Consider the following 27,411-nt stretch of genomic DNA (forward strand, 5'->3'; position numbering starts at 1 on the left):
CAGCTGTGTTGCGTTCCCGGTGCAGGTGAAGGGCTGGGTTGTCGGCTACACACTGGCTGAACCCAATCCACTCAGCAGCTTGAAGAGGAAATCCTCTCGATGGTAACAGCTGATCCGCAATGGTAGTACCGTGGCGTGCTGCTATACTAGAGTAGAAAATCAGAAACGTAGTGAGAAAGTAGAGCACTGCCAACAAAAGAAAATCAAAAAAGGGGCTGGGGCAAAAATAATGATTATTTATTGGGCATATGAGCCAAAAAGGACAAACACACTAATATTAAAAAACTCTGACGCGTTTCCCGCCGTGGAGGCGCTTTATCAAAGAGTACTAAGGCTCTCTTCACGTCGGATTATATAATGGTCAGAGGTGAGTGAACGCCCCAAATTAAGTTAATACTTAATGGGTTATGCAATCAGCTGTGTGATCAACCAAACAATGATCTTTAGTGTGAAAAGTTTTTCAAACCTCTGACCATAGTATAAATCCGTGGGAGCCCAACAATATACAACAATTAACATTTAAACAGAATAACAGAACAGAAGACTAATACTTATACAGAAACAAACAAATTTCCAAATCAAAATCAAACACATCTATATAATAAATGTTAGAAAATATACCTAATAGAAAATATATAAAAGTATAATATAAGAAATAATCTATACATGAATAAATAAATAAGATAATCTTTAAACCATAAAGAGTAACCTGACATAAACATAATATAGTGTATAGATAAAGGAAAAAAGAAAAAAAGGTGTTTGTGTATATATAAATAGTGAATGTGAAACTAACTAAAGAATAAAAGAATGAAACGTATATATATGAAATATATAATATATATATGTGTAATATTATAAATAATGAACATTAGTCTTACAAAATAGATAAACAAACTATGTGAAATTAAAAGAAAGAAGATTAAAAAACCCTGTTGTAAAATCTAATATGTTATATAATAGTCACCAATGTGTATAATGAAATACTTTAATCTATCAAAAAAATGATAATAATGCTAGATTATATTAAGTCTAGAGAATATTAATTAATAAAGTCTAAAATAAAAAATATGAAAAATATTTGTAGTGATTGTAATATTAATCAACTAAAGATATATTTAGTAAAATAAATATCATAATTTGGTGACATATCTTTAAACGTTGATCAGAAACAAAAAATGAAGGAGAATATAATTATGTATAGCCATATGGGCAAAATATATAATAATGATAAAGTAAGAGCATAATGATGAAACAAACCATCGGTAATATAATAAGAGATATATCTCAACCTAATACATACATTGCAATAAATGAAAATGAAGAGAGAAAAAAAAAATATATATATTATTATAAAAAATGCTTCAACTCCCAGTCAATGTTAATACCGGAGGGTTGCATTGTATCTAAACTGTACATCAACATGCCCAACCTATCTCCTCCCCGAGTTGGGGCATGTATATGGTCTATACCTGAGACCCACGTAACCCCTCTGTACTGTATATCTTTTGAGATGTGGGTGTGGGAGGGGTTACGTGGGTCGCACCATAAGACCCCTCAAAAAAAGAATCATGGAACATATACGTGCGATAAACAAAAAAGACCAATCACATCCGGTCTCTAGACATTTTTCCACTTGCCCTAATGGGACTATTAAAAACTTCACCTTCTCAGGTATAGACCATATACATGCCCCAACTCGGGGAGGAGATAGGTTGGGCATGTTGAATAGAAAAGAAATGTATTGGATGTACAGTTTAGATACAATGCAACCCTCCGGTTGGTTTCTGATCAAAGTTTAAAGATATGTCACCAAATTATGATTTTTATTTTACTAAATATATCTTTAGTTGATTAATATTACAATCACTACAAATATTTTTCATATTTTTTATTTTAGACTTTATTAATTAATATTCTCTAGACTTAATATTATCTAGCATTATTATAATTTTTTTGATAGATTATAGTATTTCATTATACACATTGGTGACTATTATATAACATATTAGATTTTACAACTGGGTTTTTTAATCTTCTTTCTTTTAATTTCACATAGTTTGTTTATCTATTTTGTAAGACTAATGTTCATTATTTATAATATTACACATATATATATTATATATTTCATATATATACGTTTCATTCTTTTATTCTTTAGTTAGTTTCACATTCACTATTTATATATACACAAACACCTTTTTTTTCTTTTTTCCTTTATCTATACACTATATTATGTTTATGTCAGGTTACTCTTTATGGTTTAAAGATTATCTTATTTATTTATTCATGTATAGATTATTTCTTATATTATACTTTTATATATTTTCTATTAGGTATATTTTCTAACATTTATTATATAGATGTGTTTGATTTTGATTTGGAAATTTGTTTGTTTCTGTATAAGTATTAGTCTTCTGTTCTGTTATTCTGTTTAAATGTTAATTGTTGTATATTGTTGGGCTCCCACGGATTTATACTATGGTCAGAGGTTTGAAAAACTTTTCACACTAAAGATCATTGTTTGGTTGATCACACAGCTGATTGCATAACCCATTAAGTATTAACTTAATTTGGGGCGTTCACTCACCTCTGACCATTATATAATCCGACGTGAAGAGAGCCTTAGTACTCTTTGATAAAGCGCCTCCACGGCGGGAAACGCGTCAGAGTTTTTTAATATTAGTGTGTTTGTCCTTTTTGGCTCATATGCCCAATAAATAATCATTATTTTTGCCCCAGCCCCTTTTTTGATTTTCTTTTGTTGGCAGTGCTCTACTTTCTCGCTACGTTTTATATTTAAAACAGAGACATAACATAAAACACAGACAAAGCTCAGTGCACATCCAGAAAAACTTATATACGGTACAGTGCCTAAATATACATGTATAAATAACTAATAAATAAAATGGTCTTTTAGTTTAACATTTTGGCCAAATTGTTGTAAGCCCTTGAGCCAACTGCACGGCAGACCACGTTTCAAGGGTCCCTAACACTAATATAGATTCTTAATAACCTGTGCATTGCCAGGAAGAATGATTTATAATAAATCTGTCAATATTAATTGCAAAAGTTCTAAGTCTGATTGAAGCTTTTATTAACCTGTACATTACCAGGAAAAGCACTCTGTAATAGATTTGTCACAATCACACTGCATGCAGGGGGGTTCAATATGAGCTTGTAGATGTTCTGTATGTTTTATAATTCTTGTTCAGCTAGTCTTGGCTGATTGGAGGTTGGCAACCTCCTATCTATTTGAAGCTCACTCCCTCCCACATTTAAATGGTTAAAAGCTCACTCCATGGCATCTCCCACTCTCAGGGGAACTTGCCTGCTTGCAGTGTGATTGTGACAAACCTATTACAGAGTGCTTTTCCTGGTAATGTACAGGTTAATAAAAGCTTCAATCAGACTTAGAACTGTTGCAATTAATATTGACAGATTTATTATAAATCATTCTTCCTGACAATGCACAGGTTATTAAGAATCTATTTTAGTGTAGGGACCCTTGAAACGTGGTCTGCCGTGCAGTTGGCTCAAGGGCTTGCAACAATTTGGCCAAAATGTTAAACTAAAAGACAATTTTATTTATTAGTTATTTATACATGTATATTTAGGCACTGTACCGTATATAAGTTTTTGTGGATGTGCACTGAGCTTTGTCTGTGTTTTATGTTATGTCTCTGGTTTAAAATATATATATTGCCATGCTCAGTAGCAGTCCTCTGTGAAACTTATATGCTTATATATATGTTGTGGGTATTTGGGGGTTCAATATGAGCTTGTAGGTGTTCTGTATAAATTACAAAATAGTTTTTTTTGTTGTTGAAACAGTGTTGAGACTGTTAACCTAGCGTATGTTCTTTGTATTGTACTGTTTCATGTATTGTAGGTGTCAGTACAGCTAAATATAGAAGTAAGAGGTTTCTGTTTTCCTCGCTGACATACTTGTGCATCTTAGAGGCCGTGACATGTTAACTGATTACAGTCGTTAAGTATCTTAGTAGCCGGTTTCATTATTCACTCTCGGGCCACATTTGCACCTTTGATTTCTGTGCAGCATCCTTCGTGATGTGATTTGTCGTTGACTAATGAAGAAGAGAATTGGTTTCGGCGTGAGACAAACGGAATGCCGACACCAATCCCGAAATGCATTAATCTTTAATAATCCACATCTGCATGTTTTATAAATGATACAAACGTCAATTGCAAACGCTGATACTCTACTTTCCAAAAAGAAAGTGACAGGGAGATTGTGCCTGCAAACTTCATTAAAGTCTTTCAAATAAGTGTTCTGAGTGACCTTGCTAAGCATACTAAACCGATGAAAGTTTTAGCTTGATTAAAAAGGCACAACGACTTGAACAGCAGAGCAGCAAATTTGGGGCATTTGTCAATGTTACTCATATCCTAAGAGCCTTTATCGTCCAAGCGCTGTTTTTGCTTAAAGCTTGGTGAGGCTTTTTGTGTCTGTGTCTGTTTTTTTTTTATTTTTCCTAATCGGTTTGAAGCAGGGTGTTCCTGTAGCTGAACCACATTTATTTCAGCTTCAGGACCCCCTGCTCCCCAAAGTAATTACCACCGTAGGTGCTGCTGGTAGGAGCACTTTAATTTTTGTCGGATATACTGGGAGAGAGTGTGTGCGTGCGTGCGTGCGTGCGTGCGTGCGTGCGTGCGTGTGTGTGTGTGTGTGTGTGTGTGTGTGTGTGTGTGTGTGTGTATGTATATATATATATATATATATATATATATATATATATATATATAATGTAGAGGTATCAGTACCGTGTTAGCCGAGCTTCAATAATCAAAAACGAATAGACGATACCGTTCTGTGGCTAACGAAATGCTTTTATTTGTGCGAGCTTTCGAGATACACTGATCTCTTCTTCCGGCGATGTTACAATGAATGAAGCAAGCAAAGGGTATACTTAAAAACAGTGTCTCTTGGAATGTTATCTGTGCTTGTGTATATATATATATGGCTGCCAATGTTTCGGCTGCTAAATGAGCTTTTCTCAAGACCCGAGACAGAGCCGAAACATTTAAAGTCATTTCATTTGCTTGCTTTTTTTGTAAGCCCTACTATGATGATTTTCCATTTGCTTTATCTACTGATCTTTTACAGTTTGCACCCAGGGAAGTATATGCTAATTCTGTGGCGTGCCACTATAGTTCATGCAATAAATACCGGTGTGTGTGTATGTATGTGTGTATATGTATGTATATATATATAACAGTATATATATTATAAAAAATCAAAGACGATACCGAAATGCTATACTGTATATGCTATTTATTATTTATCTACAAATGATTCAAAATTCAATATTCATGTGTGCAAAAGTATGTGAACCTTTAGATTCAGTACCTTGTGTCATCTTCTTGAGCAGCAATGACTTAAACTAAGCGTTTCCTGTAACTGCTAATCAGTCTCTCACATCGGTTTTGAGGAATTTTGGCTCTTTCCTCCTTACAGAACTACTTCAGCTCAGCGACATTTGAGGGCTTCCTTGCATGGACAACTCGCTTCAGGTCCTGCCACAATATTTCGATGGGGGTTAGTTCCGGACTTTGACCAGGCCATTCTAAAATGTGGAATTTCTTCTTCTGCAGCCATTCTTTTGTGGATTCACTTGTAGGCCTGCAGATCCTTGGATATTACTCTGGGGTTCTTTGTGACTTCTCTGGATGATTTGCCGGTTTGTTCTTGGAGAGATTTTGGTCGGACGACCTCTCCTGGGTAGAGTGACTGTGGTCTTGAACTTTCTCCATTTGTAGACTATCTGTCTCACATTGTATTGGTGGAGCCCCAAATCCTTTGAAATGGTTTTGTAACCCTTTTGAGACTGATGAGCATCAATAACTGCTTTTCTGAGGTTCTCAGAGATTTCTTTTGATCATGGTATGACATGTTTCAACACACCTGTATGTTGAAGACCAAACTGACAACGTTTCTGATCTTTATATAGGGTGGGGCCTCCCAAACTCACACCTGAAGATCTACCTAATTATTTAAACACCTGATTCTAATTATCCCCTTTAATTTAGCTGCTAAAACCAGGGTTTCTCTGACTCTTGACTCTTAATTATTCATTGTTTGTCTAATTCATACATAATTTTGTTTCAAAAGACATGGAATTGGTTAATAAAAACCCTATCTGGATATTTAAGAAAAGACTGGCTTCAATTCAAGAAGGTTATAATGGAAAAACTATAGAATTTCCATAATTATCATTGGGGTTCACAAACCTTTTCCCGCCACTGTATTTTTTTGGGGGGGTATGTTTGTGTATATATGTGTGTGTATGTTTGTGTGTGTATATATATATATATATACTGTGTGTGTGTGTGTGTATATATATATATATACTGTGTGTGTGTGTGTGTATATATATATATATATATATATATATATATATATATATATATATATATATATATATATATATATATATATACGCACATATATTTGAAACTAAAGATCTCCATTTAATCCCCTTAGCCCTTGGGGCTCAGGTGAACAGATTGCTGCCGTGCTCTCGCTTTCATGCACTCTCGGCCTCCCTTTGTGCCTTTAGAACTGCTAATCGGATCCGTGCTGTAGGAACGGTGGTTGGTTATTAGCAGAATAAAGACAAAGCTTTTCAAAGGAACCAGTAGGCGAAGAGCTACACCTCTTTCACATTGAGAAGATGCTTCAACATGACGCGCCGCACGGCCATATATTTTTACCTCAATTCCTTTGAGAAATGTGAGACATTCAATGTCTTGATTTGGCACTGCACGTATCAGAAGGACATATGTTCACGTTGTCATAGATGAGCAGTAAAATAGACACATCAGAACAGATGAGAGGTAGCAGGTAGAAAAAAAACAGCACAATGTAAAAGTTTATAGTTAGAACTGAAAAGGCATAGCAATCAAGGTGTTTACTTATTCTTGTATTTGTTTTTGCTTTTGATCATATAAGTCATGATAAAAACCTACTGAGCTGGAGAAATGTAGCTATGTCGAGATAATATTTTCATGTGCTTTTCAAAATGGCATCCGTTTGATATTTTCTAAGAACTGCACTCCAGTTAACTCAACTCACTTGCAAATGTGGAGTCATTGCAGTGTCAATTCCATAGCTACAGTAGAAGTGAGCTCTTTGCCGCAGGGGTTACCAACCTGTAGTACTAGTGGTAGTATCCTGCAAAACATGGTACTCGGACTGTGACAGCTAAGCTCTTATTTATTTATTTATAAAATATTTTACCAGGATGTAATACATTGAGAGTTACCTCTCGTTTTCAAGTATGTCCTGGGCACAGAGTTAAGACAAATAATACATGTTTACAAATACAGTTACATAATGAACAGGGTATACATTATATACAAGACATTGCATGCACAGTTAAAGATAATATATATTATGGGCGTATGAAACAGTTACAGACCACATTAAAATGTGTGACAGCCTTAGATTTGAAAGAACTTAGACTGGTGGTGGATGTAAGAGTCTCCGGTAGGTTGTTCCAGTTTTGGGGTGCACGGTAAGAGAAGGAGGAGCGACCAGATACTTTGTTGAGCCTTGGGACCATGAACAGTCTTTTGGAGTCTGATCTCAGGTGATAGGTGCTGCATGTGGTAGGGGTGAGGAGCTTGTTCAGGTAGCTGGGTAGCTTTCCCATAAAGAATTTGAAGGCAAGACAGGAAAGGTGAACTTTGCGCCTAGACTCGAGTGATGACCAATCTAGTTCTTTGAGCATTTCGCAGTGATGTGTGTTATAGTTGCATTGGAGAGCAAAACGACAAATTGAGTTGTAGAGGGTGTCAAGTTTGCTAAGGTGGGTTTGAGGTGCCGAGCCATATACTGTACTATGTCTCCATAGTCAATAATTGGCATTAGCATCTGCTGTGCGATACGTTTTCTGACCAGGAGACTTAGGGAGGATTTGTTCCTGTAGAGTACCCTTGTTTGGCATAGGTCTTAGTTTTCAGGGTATTAATGTGCATCCCGAATGTTAAGTGGGAGTCAAACCATATGCCCAGGTATTTAAAACTAGTAACAGGAGTTAGGGTGGTGTTAGTGTTGGTTGTAATCTGGAGCTCAGTCGCTGGAAGCTTTAAAAATTTAGTCTTGGTTCCAAACACCATTGTTACAGTCTTGTCAGTGTTTAAAAACAGTTTGTTTTGGGAAATCCAGTTTTCGAGTCTGAAAAAGTCAGACTGAAGTATGTAATGAAGGTCAGAGAGGCTATGGCTGTGTGCATATAGGATTGTGTCATCTGCATACATGTGTATTGAGGCTTCCTTACAAGCTGTGGGAAGATAATTGATGAACACTGAGAAGAGTAGGGGCCCCAGAACAGAGCCTTGCGGGACGCCACAGGTGATAGCCAGGGGGTTAGAGTTAGCGCCAGAGATGGACACATGTTGGGATCTACCTGATAGTTAGGACTGAAACTAGTTCAAAGCATGCTTCCCTATTCCAGAGCTCTGGAGTTTGTTGAGCAAGATAGCATGATCAACAGTATCAAAAGCCTTTGCAAAATCTAGGAATACTGCACCAGTGAGTTGACCCCGTTCCATTCCACACTGGATTTCATTGCAAACTTTTAGCAGGGTAGTTACGGTGGAGTGTTTGGGGCGAAAGCCAGATTGGAATTGGCTAGGAAAATGATGTTACTATGGGAGAAAAAAAAACAAAGATATGGAGAAAACAATTATTGCGATGTAACTAAAAACACTGTATATGTAATGTTCACACTAATGCTAATTTTCCAATCAAATTGCAAATTGCAAAGCAAAGTAGGCTCAGAATCTTTTAAGCACCTATAAATGTTAGTGACACTGAAGTTCTGCTACATTGCTATGGTGTTTCTGACAAAATAATATTGGTAACCACTGTCCCAGCACAAGTGCTATGCATGATATTCTGCAATTTTTGCTGGTGTATTTGGAGTTAGGCTTTCAGGCCTACATTTGGAAAGCTCTTAACCATTTTGCTGCCAGGGGCCTTCAGCAACTAAAGTGGTAAACATAAAAATAAATATAACACGTACATAGAAAAATGGCAAATAAAGGACTATGCAAGTTTTCAAATGTGCTATTTCCGGGTTATGTCCCCGTGTTTTTTTATGAGATAAGTTGGTGGTTTTAGGAGATGGTCTAGATGGCTACTGGCAATATAGCCTTGGCATCATAACAGCCAATCAACTTTAAAATGTATTGGTTGTATCCTTTCTCACTTATAAATGATCTTTGAATTTAGTTCGAGTCCATGGAAGTCAATGGAAATGTCCTTGGCTCGTGGCTAAGTTGGGACTCTGAGTTGAGACCTGGTTTAAAGCAGCAATCAGACTGACTGCAGGGCCTGCCACATAATCGTGCGCCATAACATCATCATCTTATAGATTGGTAATAGCCGCCAGAGCAAGGGTGACCCTGGCAGCCATATTGTTTTTCTCAGACTAGAATTTTTGTCTTGGAGATTGAAAAGCTTGGACTACCAAGATTCAGTACTGGGAACTCACCTATGCAGATAACTTAAAAAAAAATTCCTCCTATTGGCCCAAGCAGCACACATTTGGTACTAGGTGGCGAGTAGATTTTTTTGTGATTTGTCAACCACTGTGTATATATATATATATATATATATATATATATATATATATATATATATATATATATATATATTTAAAAAAAAAAAGATATATTATATTCAGCATACTACTTTAATCAGTCCCAGAATGTGAGTATTGCTACTTTAAGACTGCAGAGCCAGTGAAAATCTTGGCTTGATAATGTGCGCATTTTCAGCCAATTTCAAAATCTTAGTTTTTTTTCCCCCCCTTGCTTCCGTCAAATATTATGTTGCTAGCAGTGCCTCAGGCATGCACACATATTAAGTAGAAGTGTATCGTGTTAACATGGAATTACCATTTGTTTACAGTGTTGATCGGTTGCTTCCCCCCCTCTCTTTCTAACACGTAGAAGTGTTTATTATAATATAAAGACTTGACTCGGTTGGCATTGCTAACTCTTGCGCAGCATCAACAACAACTGCCATATGCTTCTGCGTGTTTGCGCTTTGGAGACATTCTTTTGCAGGCAGTGCTGCAGGCCAAGGTAGGGATTAGGAGGGGCCGAGAAATAGCCAGGCTGCAGAGGTATATAGTACAACAAATCTGGCATGTGTATGAAATAAGTAAGGCCGCGCACAATTAACACTCAACTTAGTCTGTGTAGGCATAAGTGGCCCAATTCTGGGGCAAAACAAACTGCATCAGATGTATCAAAGGCAAATTCCTATTGATTTTAATATGGTGAAATCATTTGATACATACGGAGCGGATGTTGCCAGAATTTTCTTTGTGATGTATTGGCACGTGTGTTTTTTTCCTTCTGTTGCTGGGGAAGTCTAAACTATTACTGGAGCTGGAGTAGGGCCACCTTTTGCAAGGGTTCCCCCAAAAATTACATTGAAGCGTTACCATAAACATAGCGTTTTCATCCGTTCTTTTCTTCTTAAACCGTATTTTTGCAGCATGTCCACGCGGTTATATTTTTCCCGTCTTGTGGTGTGAAGCGTGACAACTTCTACTTAATAACGCGTATATATGTGTAAATGGCATTGGTCATGTTAAATTCCGATTTTGGAAAGATTGTAGGAATTGATATCTCAAGAATGCAACTACAGAGGTTAATGTGCATATCACTAAAGACAGCAACTGACAGAAAACTGTGTTTAATAATATTTGTATAGGTTTGGTGTGTGTGGCACTGTTGTAAATAGCATTTGATAAGCACCAGTACCTTAGTCTTAAGAAATTACAGTGTGTGTATATGTGTATGTGGTACAGGGTGTACAAGTTACAGTACTTGCAAAATGTCTGAAGCAGCTGATGCTGGGATTAGAATGAGATGTACCCGCGTTAAAGCCACCTTTTTTTGATTACCTCTAGCCCACCCTTTGCACCGCTTGATTCACATACTAAATAATACATGCATGCACTTTCTTCTCTGCAGTGATGATCTGTAAACACTATAAGTAGATGGAATCCCAACGTTCTTAAATTGGAAAAGTATACTATTATTTTAACAAGCAGTAACGGTGCATGAAGGTCACCTTTTCTAAAAAATAAAATAAAGTAAAAATAATTGCAGAAAAAATACACTGCTTTTACCTAGAGGCTAGATTACACAAAAAAAGAAGCGGAAATCTACTTGGCATTTTGCTGTATCGGGTGTGCATTATTTAACCATTCTCATGTGCGAACATGAGTAGTAACAAGGATCACATCTGTACTTGGTAACTAGCGAGTAAGCTCACAAATGCCATGTAATATACGATTTTACGTCTATATTTTCAGTTCGTCATGCTCATCCAGTTTAACCTTCATGCACCTACTGTATGTATGTTTTTTTCTTTTCTTTGGTGTGTGTTGCTACAAAGTCTTTTTTTTCTCTCTCTTATAGGAAGCCAAATGCCTCCTCAGCCTCCAGGCAGCCAGTCGGAAACCAGCTCCCATCCTGCCTTGAGCCAGTCACCGATGCCACAGGAACGAGGTCAGTAGGTTATGAATACATATTGAGACTTTGCACAGTTGTCGCGACTCTTAAAAGAACCTTGGTTTTGTAGGTGTGATCTCCAGAGAAAGTGCAGAACATGACATTTTTGGGGATATGTTTACTTGTGGGCCTAGGAAACTGGTAAATGAACCCTAGGCCTAGTCGTGCATTGGGAGGACCCAGAGTTAAATTCTTCACATCCAAATCCAAAGCACTTGCATTTGGAATCGCAGTATTCAGATATTTTTAGCACCCTGATTTTCTAGCATTCCTCTTTAGAAAGTATCAAAGCAGCAGAAGGGGAGAGAGTAGGTTCCCCTGAGCTGAAAACAATCGTTAAAAAATATTAATTACAAAAAGTGAACAGCCGCTTTAAGTACTTATTTATTAATTAGGCAGGAAACCCGTTCTTTTATATGAAAAACAACCAACTATGTTTTACTAAAAAATATATAGTTTCTTATCGTTTTATGATGAAGATTTGTATGCATATTGTTTTCCTATGATCCTGTTATGCATAGAAACGGGCAATCTGATAACCTCAAGATGTTCCACTCTTGATTTTAAAACATCAAATAGATTGAATGGCAAGGGGGTATATGCAATCCCAATGGCATTCAAGGAAATGAAGGAGACTGCATTCTGGAACTGAGGCATACAGACATGAGCCATTTGGCACGAAAAAAATACTGTATGGTACCTTTCGATGGGATAACACTGTGGTACTTCAATGTATAGATTTACGGCAGCTTCTGAGGCCTTGCTAGTCCCCTCTTCATGTACAGACTTTTAAGACCTCTCAAGTCACGTATTCAGATGTAACGCACTGAAGAAGAGACTTTTGAGGTATTGAAAGCTCACCTACAACTATGTTTATGAGGAACTGCTATTGTTTTGCTTCACGGCAAGGTGTCATAGCCTGAAGCAAACCTACATAATGTTCTTTGTGAACATTAGGGAACTGTGGCAAAGGTGAAGGCAGCGCTGTGCATGGGCTGCTGAGCGTTTTAATAGCCGTTTCTCCCTGCAGCACATATCTGTGCTGTGTGTGTCCTCTTGCCAGTGCTTGAATGCCGTGCATTCTTTTTATATCAATATTGAAAGGGAACAGACTGTGAAGTGACAGGTACAGAGTTTTCTGAGCTAGGACTCACTGGGAATTCACCTGGACTCGCGCCACCCCAGGCACCGGACGGTTTCCAACTGTGCATGGAAGTTTAAAATTAGACTTTATACACGCTTATAAACAAAACAAAAAAGGCTGGCGAAACGCATCTGACTTTCCACCTCGTTTACATGTTTTGCAGGCAGACCAAATACTGTTTGTACATCAGCTTCTTATTTTCTGCTGTATCTAACTGGTATAATTGTTTCTTTACAAGTCACTTGGAGGCATGTTTACTACGCTGTATTACTCCAGCTACGGCCCCGGTGTCAGCTGCTGCACGCGCGCCTGGCGGCGCATGCACGTGTGGAAGCCGCGGTGTGTGGTTGAGCTGCAGGAGATCATGCCGGGGGGTGCTGCCATGATGTCACGCGGCTGGTTCGTCCTCATTGGCTGAACCGCCGCCGTGATGTGACGGTTGTCTAATGTAGTCGCGCATTGCAATCTCTATGCGCGTGCAGCCCCTCTGGCCCTGGTACCATAGAGGGGCGGATCTTGTTCCCGCCGCGCACGCCGTAGCGCGCACAGCAGCCTACACTGGGGCTGTCGCCTAAGTCACCCGAGCTGGAAGACACCCATTTACTTGAATGGCGCTTTGTGGTCAAAATGGCAGTAACCTCCACGTGTATAACATATTTGGGATCATTATAGACAGAGTGCTCCTTTTACCTCCGATTTCATTTCTGGTGTTTTTTCTTTGTTTTGCATGCTAAAAGTAAGAAGTATCAAATGAAAGTGAAAACGCATTTAGCAATGGGCCCTCCTCTTTTATTGAGTTTGTGCATTAGTATTTCCATGGTATTATTATTGTTAGATACTTTGTTTATATATTATAGATCAAGAGTATTTTTGTTTTATCACGTATGATTGTTACAGCTTTTGACGGGCTGTTGCTTTCGCTTGGAATCTCACATTTTGCATAGGACGTACCCCATAGTGTTTGTGAGTGTAAAGAGGGAAACAAGATGACACTGTAAGTGATTTGTCATTTATCAGCATTAACATATGGCCTTTACATATTCCCCCATTATTGTAGGTGAAATACTTCCATAACTATGTAAGGAAACAGAAAAGGGTGTGAACATTGTAGTTTGATGGTCTTATACCTTGATAAAGGTTGCGTGGGTCAACAGAAACATCAGATTTTGGCAATTAAAGTTAAGTTTGCATAAGTCAGTTGTGCCCTCACCTTACTTCCTTACTCAAACTATGCCTGGCTTATCATACCGATCAGGTGGGTCCTTTCTGAGTTTGAGCACCGGCCGATGTTCCTTATCTTAGTCTTGTTATAGGAGTGCCTGGGGAATCCACTTCATATTGCTTATACAGAGAGGGAAACATATACTGCAAACACTGCATAAGAACATTTTCATAGTTGTATGGGAACTGTGGAACTCTGGGATTCTGAGACAGGTCACCGGGGAACAATTTGATAACGGGTTGATACCTAGCTCTTCAACACCGAATCAATTTATTTTGTCCTTTTTTTTTTTTTCATTTAGTCATTCAAAAGGGTAATTAAATGTTATACTATAATGTTAGAAATGATATATCATATAGAAAACTGCTTATTTAACAAAGAAAATATAACCTCTTTGACAGTATTTTTCTGTCTTTATTATAAGTGAGCTGGGGTTCTGCAAAGTCACAATTATTTTTAATATGTTTCACAGAGTTCTAACCCACTTTTAAGGTTTCTGCGGTTCTTAGAGGGTTGGAAATCTGTGGTACTGTATATAGAAATGATGTGCTCGGCCTCGGTGCCTCAGTGCTCCTCAACTAATTTTCCAAGAAGGTGGGGGACACGACTGGAAATACTAGGGCCGCAAGAGTATGGTAATGTAATTGACAATACGTTAATGAGGCTTACAAATAGTATACTTGCTTATTCCAAGCATAACATCTGTGCCATGTAAATTGATATTGGCCAGGCTAAGAAGTGAGTTTATGTGAAAAATGGCACTTAACAGCAACACAGTTAGCAGGAGCAGACCGTCCAAGGGCCACTCCAGCAGCATCCTCGGGCTGGATGTGGTCCGCGGGACGCAAGATGAAGAGCCCTGCTCTGTAACATGCACCAGTGACGCTCCGATGTTTTGATATTGCAGACCACTTTGTTGAATGACCACCACACGCAGCTGTTTTCTATGTATCAATATATTTATATAAAAGTAGAACATATTTGAACAATATTGGACCGGTATCTAATGATCATCCTTTAGTAGGTTGAGCTAAAAACATGCCCAGACTGCAGGAGACAGCTTGCCTGAAATGCATTTTGAATGGCTGTGGGGAGCATCACTAAAATCTTCAAGGACCACAGATGCGGAACCACTGACATATCATTTATCTGTAGAGCGGGGGAGTAATGCCAGCAGACATGCAACGTGGAACTGCTGCTTCAAAGGCACTGCATTGAGCTGCCGAGTGTAGGTTGACTTGTCCTTTTGGAACCATTTTGCTGTTTACATTGGCCCTGTTCTCCCCGCTGCCGCTCCCTGCTGCGTGCTTGCACATTCACCAGCCTGTTCAATAAGGGATTTTCCATGTCTTTCCATACACACACACACAGCGCTGCAGTCATTTATCTATCTGCCGGGCTATTGTGTAGTGTAATGAAGCCGATGAAGTTTTTATTTACCAGAGAGAGGGCTCGGAGGGGTCCGGATTGTGTTTTTTTTTTTTTTAAGAAACCTACTAGCTGCAGTTTTCTGCTTTTTCATTTTTTTTCATTTATTTTTTTAACCGGTATGTGGTTAAACATTATTATTATTTGTGTCGTCTAAGGGTCTGGGAACAGTTTTGAGTTTCCGAATATCTAGACATCTCTTTGTCTTTGACTCTTCTCTTTTTAAAGCACCACTGCACCTTCAGGGATTTAGGCACTTAAAATCCCAGAACACTGCAATAATTAGAAGCTGATAATGAGGGTTTAATTAGTCCTTGAGATTCATGGAAATGGGGCCACTGAGAACATTCCCTTTTGGACATGGCTCGCGAGCAGAATTGATGTTGTCGCAGTTGCTGTGATGTTGCTGGAAATGTATTCAGTGGCTTGAGGCAGTTTCTTGGCACTGTTCTGTGCCTGTCAGATCTGCGCGGAAAAGACCGCCGAGCATCGTCTTCCAAGATCTTTTGAACAGCAGTCTTGTGTTCCTACACTTGCGTAACGTCCTTCCCACAGCCTCCATTATGTCCGTCAGCATGTGTTCGGGGCTAAGCCGCCTCTGCTCTCCAGCCTCCTTCAATTCTTTCCTTCCCGTTCACGGGTTACACAACTGGCTAGAGAGCGGGCGAACCTACAGTAGATCAAATGTCTTTGCTAGCTGTTGGTGACACTGGGCAAATCTGTTTATTTCTCTTTGCATTCCAGGCACCGGAAATTGCAACCCCCAGTATAGATTTATTTTTCTTCCTATTTATGGCATTGAGTACGCTGCAGCACCAAGGAAATAATACAGGAGATTAATATGTTCCCCAAAAAGCTTAATGAACACAATAGTTTCTATAATTGTAATGTAATTGCCATATTCTCATTCTGAAATTATTCATATTACTGTATATGTGTTAAGATGCAACAGTAACAGGCCACTTCCTGGGTAAGCCTGTGGTACTTTGGCCGAGCCTGCGGTATATTAACTATCTAAAGTGACCTGCAGCTCCTATCTGCTTAGGTAAAGACTTGAGTTGTCTTGAGGTCACTATCTCTTTTCAGAGTGCTGAAAAAAATGCTGTATATCTGTATGTCCTCTTTCAGGGATTTTTGTACTTTGTGGTGCAGAGAATATAGAGTATTTCAATTTAATTTCATCTATCGTGCCATCAAACTCTAAATGCTGAAATTTTGGCTTATGAATTTCCATTCGCTGGTCTGTTAGCATGATCGGTAAAATCTGAAGACGATCTGGATCATTAGCACAGTGTTAACCTTCAGATAACTGCAACTTTTAGAACCCAGTAACAACAGTATTTAACTATCAATTGGTTAACACAACCCTACTTGGCAATATTAATCCCTTCTGGAACATAAGACACCTATATCACATATATGCTGGCTGGATTGTAGAATATGCTGCATCTTAAATATTCAGTAATGATATGGAAGTGAGGAGCAAAGGAAAATGTGAACATCAAAATCCGTATTGACAACCTAGCTCCATGTCACCATGCGATTGCAGTTCAATTCTGGTTTTCAATAGAAGTGTTGGCTAATGAAAGCAGAATGTGTTTAAATAAAAACAAATACAAAACTGCATCAAGACCTCATGAGAACATGGAGTAAAGTTCGCGATACTGTGGGAAACCAATAACAGTAAAATGTTCAAATCAAACCAGTGTTTCCAAACCACTGCTTCATTGACCAGCCCTAGTGGCTGGACTGCCTTGTGCCGGTCCTTTTTTTAATTAGAGAAAATGTCTCTACAGCAGTTCCCTTTACTCTTGCAGCAAAGCATGCTGGGATCTATCGCCATATTGGCGTCACTGTTTAAAACATAGTTGCAAAGTTGATTACATGTTCATGTGATCCACTATGGACTGGAATGTTGAGTGTTAAGGAACCTGAAGCAGACTTTTGTTGGAGCCAATAAATTAGCAGTGACTGATGTCATATAATCACCGGGCCAAGAGTGAGGGGGGAAATGTATTTGCTATGCATTCTGGCAGGTGTTTAATTGTCCGTTTGAAAACTGTGTGGATTGCCAGAGACACTGGAAAGGCATGTGTCGGCTCGCTTTCCGATTCACTCTTCACTCTTCTGTGGTTAGACCATGTAGACACTTTTAGCGCATACAATCTGAGCGCTGCATGCCAAGAAAAAAAAATGTTCCTCCCCAGGCGCAAGTTATTTATAAAAGTAAGCACTTTTCCGTTATAAATATCTCACCAGCAGGTTCTCTCCCACTTCAGGCAGCAATGCATTAGCCACCTCGTCTTTAACACCATTGCACAATCTCATCTGAAAGAAATGTTTAAAAAAAAAAATTTGTTGTAATCTCTGTGGAATGTGGCCTAGTTTCATAGGAAGGAACATGGACATTCAGTCTGTCATCTGTTCTATGGTATTATAATTGGTGTCAAGTTTGCCAGCTACAGTACAGTGTGTCTAACCATAGATTCCATTTGCAACAGCGGATTGGGAATACAGCACTGCAGCATCTAGTGTATCTGTATCCAGATCAACAGAATATCTAGTGGGAGCTTTTCATCATTTGTCACAAGTTGTTACCCTTGTAGTCTGAAAAGTTCATACACAGTACAGAATCGGTAGATCATTTTTACATTGGTTTAATAAACTGCACAACAACCTGAAGCCATTTACTGAAATCATACATGCAAGACAGAATTAGGTAGTGCAAAGTGCAACACACGGCGCCTGTTTATAATCTGAATGTCAAAACTAGACCCTTAATGTGTGAGATTTGGGCATTCTGGAGTAAAAAAAGTTACATTTTAATTAGCAATGGGCTAATTTGAGACTCGTGTCACTGAAAAGGATACGTGATATTCAGAATAAAAGTACAAATAGGATTCTACCATGATTGTTTCTTGTTCCACAGTTGTCAGTCACACCTGCTGTACAATGCTGTGTGACAAATAACGCACAGCATTGTGTGGGGCATGTCTTTTACAGCCGTGGTGGTGAGTTACCCCACTGCTGCGTTCCTACTGTTGCTGTCTGAATTGTTTTCTTTGTCTTTCTATCTCTTTTTCTCGGTCTCACTCTTCCCCGCCCCCTCCCCATCCTCTATGCACAGACATGCATGCACATATTTGTATATGGAGACTATATCCTGGGGTTTGACTGGAAAGCCCTTGGTTCCTTTGCCCCGGGGTGCAGCACATTCTTCAAGTGCACATTTTCAGAGAAATCTGTGCCAAGAAAAGCGATCAACAAGCTATCATCATCAATCTATTTAGTTAATGTGGATGGCCTCACACTACTAATGAAAACAACAGGAGACTTGAGTTGACTACCTAAATAGCCCAGCTGGTTGAGCTACAGGAGGTTTGAAAGCTCCACACTATATAGTTTCCAAAGCTGATGGAACCTGTTGTAACAAGCGTAGATCTGTCCTCATAAAACCAACATGATTTGGGAATGCCACAGTGTACCATTAACAACATGACAAAATGGAAGCAGTCAATCACCAACTTAGGCAGCTAAAAGCTGGGTTACGTGGCATTCCCTTCTGCACGAACCTCTGGGCCACTGCTGTGTACAAGTAAGGACATGCTACCTTTATGAAAATGAGTAGCCTGTCTTCAAGAGGCAGTGGCCGCTACAGGCAGATATTCGTATTGATGTGAACAAGGTGATGTGAGCAGGTTATTTTATCCCCCTATTCCTCCAGGAGAAGAATGTAGATTGCGGTTTGGGCTTTTCAGGGTACAGCACTACGTAAACTGGAGTCTCGTAATCTAATGAGGTTTTATAGAGTCACTCTTCTGTGGTTAGACCATGTATATATATATATATATATATATATATATATATATATATATATATATATATATATATAAAAACCAACATCACAGCTTGCACTCAATGTACTGGTTCATATAGACAGGTGCTAGTCTCAAATAATAGAAAAACAACATTACCATTCTCTCGTCCGGTAAAGAAAGACTGCACTCGGTTCAGTAATCATGAAAAACTGTATTGGGCATCTGAATAAAAAAGATAAGTCACCCAATCCCAATACATACATACATACATACAGCATTAGCTTGAATTAATGCAAAGACGGTAGCTAATAGGGAGAACAGTAGCATCAAATAATTCCGCAGAGAGGAAGAGGTTTGGTTCTCACACGCTAGTTGAACTTTGTGTTGTAAAATTTTTAACTTATACATAATTAGCACTGATTTAAAACAAGTGCTTCTCACTTCTTCGGTAGAAATAATTGCCATAAGAGGTGTTTTTTTTTGCCACTAACATTATATGGGGTCAGTTGTCAGATTTTTTTTAAATATATTTTGTTCTAAATCGTAGCCACGGGGCAATCGACAAGTTATTTAATTTCGTGTGGCATGTAGGGCAGCTTTTAAATAATAATGATCTGGGTTTGTTGATGTCTGGGAAAATAAATGCAGATATTACAATGGTACGTACATAAATATAGATTGATTTCATAATTATTAATTGTTCATGAACTTGTAATACATCAAAAGTCTCTTCTACAGCTTCAATGTTGTATTTGTTTTAGAAAAAGCAAATGACAAAGTTTAAGGATTTCACTTTGATCCTTTGATCATTCAGATAATGCAAAGTAAAAAGAACTATATATTGGGTGACAGTTCAGGTATTTCAATAGTTTTTCTTAATAACGAAAACTTTCTTAAATCTATTTATGCTCATAGACGTAAAAAATAGTCATTGGGTTTAACACATTTTAGTATAAAATTCTGGGTCCTCTAGAACCAAGATTTATTGCTGGTTCGAATAACTATTGATGAATCTATTAGAATTTTTGCAACCTTATGGATTTATTAAAAGCTTTGTATACACTTTTACATGTACTTTATGTTCTTTTTGGTCAATTGAAAGGTGTGGCAGTATGTCAGATTTACAGAGCTCATCTGTATTCATCTCTGGTTAAATGGGTTAATCTGGCAGACATACAAGGTAATCTGTTGGTATTTTTTTTTCTTTCTTCTTATCATAATTGTTGTATACTTTGTAGGTTTTATATCTGGTGCGCAGAGAAACCACCAAATGTCCCAGTATGGACCTCAGCCGACTGGACCTTCCATGTCTCCTCATCCTTCTCCAGGAGGACAAATGCATTCTGGCATGGGCAGCTTTCCACAGAGCAACTCCAGTGGCAGTTACGGACCTCAGATGAGCCAGTATGGACCACAAGGTAAAAAAATAATAATATTACAATGTTGACCATAATAGATTTTAGGAGTGGAAGAGAACTGGCCAGCTCATTTTAATTTTGACGCTAAACTTTTTGCCCCAGCTTTGCAATTCTTTTATTGTAGCCTATTTGGGAAGATGTTTTATATATCCTCAACATCTTCAGTAGTAGTAATAAAAGTAGTTTTCCACATTTTCAGAGTGTCGCCTCTCGCTCTCTTTTTCTCTTGATCTTTTTTTTGTTTTTGGGTCTTTTTCTACACCGCTTTCCCTCTCTCGGTACAGGAGTAAAATAATTTGTTTTACACATTTTGCTTCACATACTCATTCTCCTCATACCCATCAGGTAATCTTCGGATACAGAGGTACTTTTTACATAGACAGCAGAGAACATGTGCTAAAGGAAATATCCTACAATATAGCACATCCTTCTTTGTATTACAGTAGTGGCGAAGGGGTTAAGTGAGCATCCTCATCTCAAGGATATTCCCCTGGGGAGGGAGAGTTGGCTGCTGGTTTCCAGATTAGCAGCGCCAGCCTGTACCCAAATCTACAAGTGTGTGTGGGCACCCAGACTTGGCTGCTTGACATGTCCAGCTGATGTGGGCCAGCTCAGCAGCTGCTGGATTCATTGTATTTAATGTTTCGGGCCATCTGTTTTTTGTCAGAGTCCTAGCCAATGAATTACTAATCCATTAGGGAAACATGGGAAGAAGACTGGCATTCTTCTTCCTGGATTTCTCTGTGTATGTGTGTATATATAGATAGACAGACAGACAGACAGACATATATATATATAAATTTTACAGCAAATACAAATACTTCTTTAACCCTAGCTGTGCGGAAAAACTGTATAATATGGCAGGCACAAGTTTATAAGGGTCCATGTTAAAAGGGATAAGAAGTAGTGTGTGACTCATTACCCAGGAAAAATCTAAACATTTACTGTGCTGATGAGGGACAGAGCAGTGGTGGTGGTGTGTGTGTGTGTATATGTATATATATTTATATATATATATATATATATATATTTATATATACAGCTAAACCCCGTTATAACGCGGGTCTCGGGGTCCACCCCGAGACCACCGCGTTACTAACGGGGTCGCGAGAAAAAAAAATGGCCGCCGCGCTTTAGCGCATATTCATCCCGCGGGACAGGAGATGGGAGCGGGCATGTCCCTCCGCTCCCCGCTTCCCCCTGTCACCGCGGGACAGGCCGCGGGGCAGGAGATGGGAGCGGGGATGTCTCTCCTGTCCCCGCTTCCCCCTGTCACCTCGGGACAGGCCGCGGGGCAGGAGATGGGAGCGGGGATGTCTCTCCTGTCCCCGCTTCCCCCTGTCACCTCGGGACAGGCCGCGGGGCAGGAGATGGGAGCGGGGATGTCTCTCCTGTCCCCGCTTCCCCCTGTCACCTCGGGACAGGCCGCGGGGCAGGAGATGGGAGCGGGGATGTCTCTCCTGTCCCCGCTTCCCCCTGTCACCTCGGGACAGGCCGCGGGGCAGGAGATGGGAGTGGGGATGTCCCCTCAGGTCGCCGCTTACCTCAGAACCATGCTGCCTACATGGAGGTTGTAGCGGGGGGTTTCTTCTCCCCACCGCTGTCCCCGGTGCTCCCGCTGCCTGCGCGGGAGGAGGGGGGGGAGCGGGTGGTGGTGCTGGTCGCGGCCCGTCTGTGTAGAGTGAGAGAGTGTGTGTGTATGTATATATGGGAGAGAAAGTGTGTGTGTGTATATGGGTGTGTGAGTGTGGGTAAGTGTCTGAGTGTGTGTGTAAGTGTGAGTGTGTGTGAGTGTGTGTGAGTGTCTGTGAGTGTCTGTGAGTGTCTGTGAGTGTCTGTGAGTGTCTAAGTGTGTGTGAGTGTCTGTGAGTGTGTAAGTGTGTGTGAGTGTGTGTGAGTGTGTGTCTGTGAGTGTCTAAGTGTGTGTAAGTGTGTGTAAGTGTGTGTGAGTGTGTGTGAGTGTCTAAGTGTGTGTAAGTGTGTGTGTGTGTGTGTGTGTGTGTGTGAGTGTGTGTGAGTGTGAGTGTGTGTGAGTGTGCGTAAGTGTGCGTGAGTGTGCGTAAGTGTGTGTGAGTGTGCGTGAGTGTGGTCAGTGTGTGTGCAGTGTGTCAGTGTGAGCAATGAGCAGTGTGTGTGCAGTGTGCAGTGTGTGTGCAGTGTGGCAGTGAGCAATGAGCAGTGTGTGTGCAGTGTGTCAGTGTGAGCAATGAGCAGTGTGTGTGCAGTGTGCAGTGTGTGTGCAGTGTGGCAGTGTGAGCAATGAGCAGTGTGTGTGCAGTGAGTGTGTGCAGTGTCCCCGCTTCCCCCTGTCACCTCGGGACAGGCCGCGGGGCAGGAGATGGGAGCGGGGATGTCTCTCCTGTCCCCGCTTCCCCCTGTCACCTCGGGACAGGCCGCGGGGCAGGAGATGGGAGTGGGGATGTCCCCTCAGGTCGCCGCTTACCTCAGAACCATGCTGCCTACATGGAGGTTGTAGCGGGGGGTTTCTTCTCCCCACCGCTGTCCCCGGTGCTCCCGCTGCCTGCGCGGGAGGAGGGGGGGGAGCGGGTGGTGGTGCTGGTCGCGGCCCGTCTGTGTAGAGTGAGAGAGTGTGTGTGTATGTATATATGGGAGAGAAAGTGTGTGTGTGTATATGGGTGTGTGAGTGTGGGTAAGTGTCTGAGTGTGTGTGTAAGTGTGTGTGAGTGTGTGTGAGTGTGTGTGAGTGTCTGTGAGTGTCTGTGAGTGTCTGTGAGTGTCTGTGAGTGTCTAAGTGTGTGTGAGTGTCTGTGAGTGTGTAAGTGTGTGTGAGTGTGTGTGAGTGTGTGTCTGTGAGTGTCTAAGTGTGTGTAAGTGTGTGTAAGTGTGTGTGAGTGTGTGTGAGTGTCTAAGTGTGTGTAAGTGTGTGTGTGTGTGTGTGTGTGTGAGTGTGTGTGAGTGTGAGTGTGTGTGAGTGTGCGTAAGTGTGCGTGAGTGTGCGTAAGTGTGTGTGAGTGTGCGTGAGTGTGGTCAGTGTGTGTGCAGTGTGTCAGTGTGAGCAATGAGCAGTGTGTGTGCAGTGTGCAGTGTGTGTGCAGTGTGGCAGTGAGCAATGAGCAGTGTGTGTGCAGTGAGTGTGTGCAGTGTGTCAGTGTGAGCAATGAGCAGTGTGTGTGCAGTGTGCAGTGTGTGTGCAGTGTGGCAGTGTGAGCAATGAGCAGTGTGTGTGCAGTGAGTGTGTGCAGTGTGAAAAAAAAAAAATGTAAAAAAATTTTTTTTAAAAAAATTTTTTTTTTTTTTTTTTTTTAAAAAAAAACGGGAGCCACGGGAAAACCGCGTTATAACCGAATCGCGGTATAACGAGGCGCGTTATAACGGGGTTTAGCTGTATATATATATATATATATATATATATATATATAATATATATATATCATATATAGAATAGTGAAAAGCAGGGTTGCAGACCTTTCTAAGACATGTGAATGTGCTCACAAGTACATATATATTATATATATCTATATATATATATAAACAGAAAGTGAATCCCTGCGCTTCTCCCTTTGGGATTGCAATAAATGGGGAATAAGCATATATGGTGTAAAAATCTATAAGATAAAGGAGACTTTTGGTATACATCCTTTGATCAAATAATGCCAAGCCTGCTAACCACGTCAAGGTAAGTCTCTATAGCAGGTCCCTATGCTAAATGCATACTAATGTTATGTGAAATAAACCCAGAAGGGGTTAATATATCCAAGCATACTGTATGCTTATATAACCTAGTGCAGTTAAAAACTGGTAAATACCAGTGAGGATACTTACATGTCTGCAAGTAAAGTGAATAGTGAAAATACAGGGACCATACTGTGAGATTATATTCCTTGAAAAAGGAGGGTCTGGCCTCCCGCAAGCTGCTCAATAAAGCAGTTGCAGGTGATTTGGCTAAATACATTAATAACACCCTAATAGTGGTGCCCTCTAGGAGTGTGCTGCTAAGGTTTTAATTCGGCCCAACAGAAAATGTTAAACAAATATAGAATCACTGCGCTTCTCCATGTAAGGAGCATCAAATCCTTAGCTGCAGGCTCCTAGATGGCAAGAACCGCGTTGATGTTAGGTCCGGGGACCCCCTGCTTCCCGAAATACAGGCCCCGTTAAGGGATGCCGGTATCTCCTATGCATTTTATTCCCACGGTCACGTGACGCGGGACATTTAAATGGATAGGAGATACATGCACCCCATAACGGGATCTGTATCTCAGCAAGCAGTGTATCTATGGACATCAAATCAACACGGTTCTGCTCCGGAGGCCCCCTGCTCATCTACACTAGTAATAAAATTTATATTAAAACAGCTGCTATCCACAATAAACATTAAAAACACAACAACACTAATACCCACCTCCTCTACCCTCACATGATTGATACCAGAGGCCGCAGGTGTCCGGGGGGTGCTCAGATAGTCCCCCCGGGAGTCCTCAGGGGGTCCCCGCGGGTGTCTGGGGGCCCTTGGGTTGTCCCCATGGGTGTCTGGGGTCCTCAGGTGGTCCCCACGGGTGTCTGGGGGCCCTCGGGTCCCCGCTAGCCTGCGGTACCAATCTTTTGTCCAACATTTTTAAAAAAAATACATTTAAATAAATACCCCCCCAACACATACAGTACTGTAATGGGCAAAATAACTATTAACCAGATATGGATAATAGCTCATTTGCCCATTAATAAATAAAACATTAGCCAGCCAGCATAAATAACATAAATAAAACTTTCTACTTACCCCTGCCATCATGAAGGGCATCCTCGTCAGCATACTGCAGGTCCATGTCCTCCGATGCCAGCAAGAACCCATGAAAAAATAGAATGTAACGGCCCCTAACCCCTTAATTACTATAGCGGTTATTAACTGAGGTTAACCCACTCTCCCCCGCTACACACCCGGGAGGCCTATCCACCCACCCCGGGACCACTATACCCACACTGTACCCATTGATTGGCATAGTGGTACATCATACCCATATAATAGCAGTCAATGGTCACCCTAATCAAAAAGCATGAAGGCCAAAAATAAAGAATAATAAAAGATATACATAAGCACATAAACACCTCAATTCAATAAATAAAAGCACTAGCCAACAAATCAATTAAATAAATAAAAGCACTAGCCAACAAAACAATTAATGAATTTAAATCACTAGCCAACAAATCAATTAATTAATGAAAACACTAGCCAACACATCAATTAAAACCAGTAGCCAACAAAATAAATTAATTAAAAACGCTAAACAATCGGAAAATGAAATAGAAACAAGCCATCCAAATTACAAACAATTTAAGCCAAACAATTAACAGGAAAAGAAAAAACAACAATCAATAGAAAAAATGCATTTGCCAATAAATACATTGGCTGTCACAGTATTTATCTGTACCTAAACGGGCACAAATTAATACATTATCAGTCAATGGGCAATGAAAAACATAAAAACTAAATAATACAATCAAAAAAACCTTAAAAAATAAAATTACATACATTCAATATTTTTCCCAGACACCCGCGGGGAAAAACTCTCCATTCTAGAGCCGCGATAGGCCTCGATAAGCTACTCACGACTACTACAATTGCACGAGTTTCAGAACCTGCCGATAAGTGGCTTATCACCGCTCACTCAGCGTTTTTTTTTTTTTTTTTTTTTTAAAGGCTCAAAATATTGTCGATTCAGTCTTTTATCGTCCACTTATCGACGCTTACAGAAACGTAGTAAGCATTTTTAACCGATAAGTGCTCGATAAGTGGCTTATGAACGCTTATAGCATAGGGTCCACAGAAATGAATGTAGGTTAACTTGTGCCCTGAAGCGTTTTTTATTTTCCTGGGAAGCTTATTCCATTTATTTGTGCCGCTTTAACCTCTTCACTGAAATGCTCGACCAGCGTGTTTGAAAATGATTGATGTCTGGTTAAAGTGAGAGTTAAAGCAGTGATGTAAGGTATCCCACAGAACGAACTCGAATAAATACCCCCCCCCCCCCCCCAAATAGTAGTGTGCTATTGTTGTAATTACAAAGAGCTCCAACATCAATGGTATTGGAGTTTGAAAGAGTAGCTCAGTGGCTAAACCTGGATCGCATCCCAGTGTAAGCTGCTTGTGACCCCGGGGCAAGTCACTTTATCTCCCTGTGCCTCAGGCGACAAAATTAGATTGTAAGCTCATCTGAGCAGGGACTCATGAAAGCAAAAATATGTACAGCGCTGCATACGTTGTCAGCGCTTTATAAGAAAAATTATTATTTTGTACTTGCAGTGCTAGGAGATTAAGCGTATGACCTCAGAGACTAGTGCTTCAAGCACAAGACTGTGTGCGTGTGTGTGTGTAAAAAAAATGTAGAGCGCTACAAAGAATACATATCTATAAAAATACAACATGGACAAAATGATTTGCGTTTAAAGTCTAAAAACTAAAAATACATTGAGATGGATTCGTACTGCTACAACATGGGAAATCATGAAGTAAAACATAGAAAGCCGTCGTCATCTGTAGTGTCAAAATCAGCATGGGTATCACAATTTACAAATGGTTGAGCTGATGCTATAGCAGTGCATGTCATACAATATACAATGAAAGCTACCTCTGTTCACTAAATTACAAGTGGTATTTTTATTGTCTTAACTAAATTGACGTAGTACGCGTGTTTTGGCCAAGAAAATGCACCAGTGGTATAACAATCAATTCTTTTCATAGAAGGCAGTTGGTTTGCATAACTACAAGACCATATGTTTAAAAGCACGATGGCTTGTCTGAACAATAAATGAGTGATCATTTCAGGTTCATAGATGGTTCTGTGTATCCAGTAGAAATGTCTGTATACC

The 27,411-nt window shown here is 39.9% G+C and overlaps 1 protein-coding gene across 14 annotated transcripts in view; it reads left to right on the forward strand.

The window, feature by feature from the left end:
• The window catches only part of ARID1B (AT-rich interaction domain 1B), a 398,185-nt gene that overhangs the window by 300,974 nt on the left and 69,800 nt on the right, over positions 1–27,411 (forward strand). For all 14 annotated transcript variants that reach the window (XM_075596966.1, XM_075596968.1, XM_075596967.1 and 11 more), the window contains 2 exons: positions 11,467–11,556; positions 20,410–20,589. In XM_075596966.1, the coding sequence (XP_075453081.1) occupies positions 11,467–11,556; positions 20,410–20,589 (270 nt within the window). The remainder of the gene's footprint in view (positions 1–11,466; positions 11,557–20,409; positions 20,590–27,411) is intronic.

This window comes from Ascaphus truei, chromosome 4 (assembly GCF_040206685.1).
Source record: "Ascaphus truei isolate aAscTru1 chromosome 4, aAscTru1.hap1, whole genome shotgun sequence".
Classification (NCBI taxonomy): domain Eukaryota; kingdom Metazoa; phylum Chordata; class Amphibia; order Anura; family Ascaphidae; genus Ascaphus; species Ascaphus truei.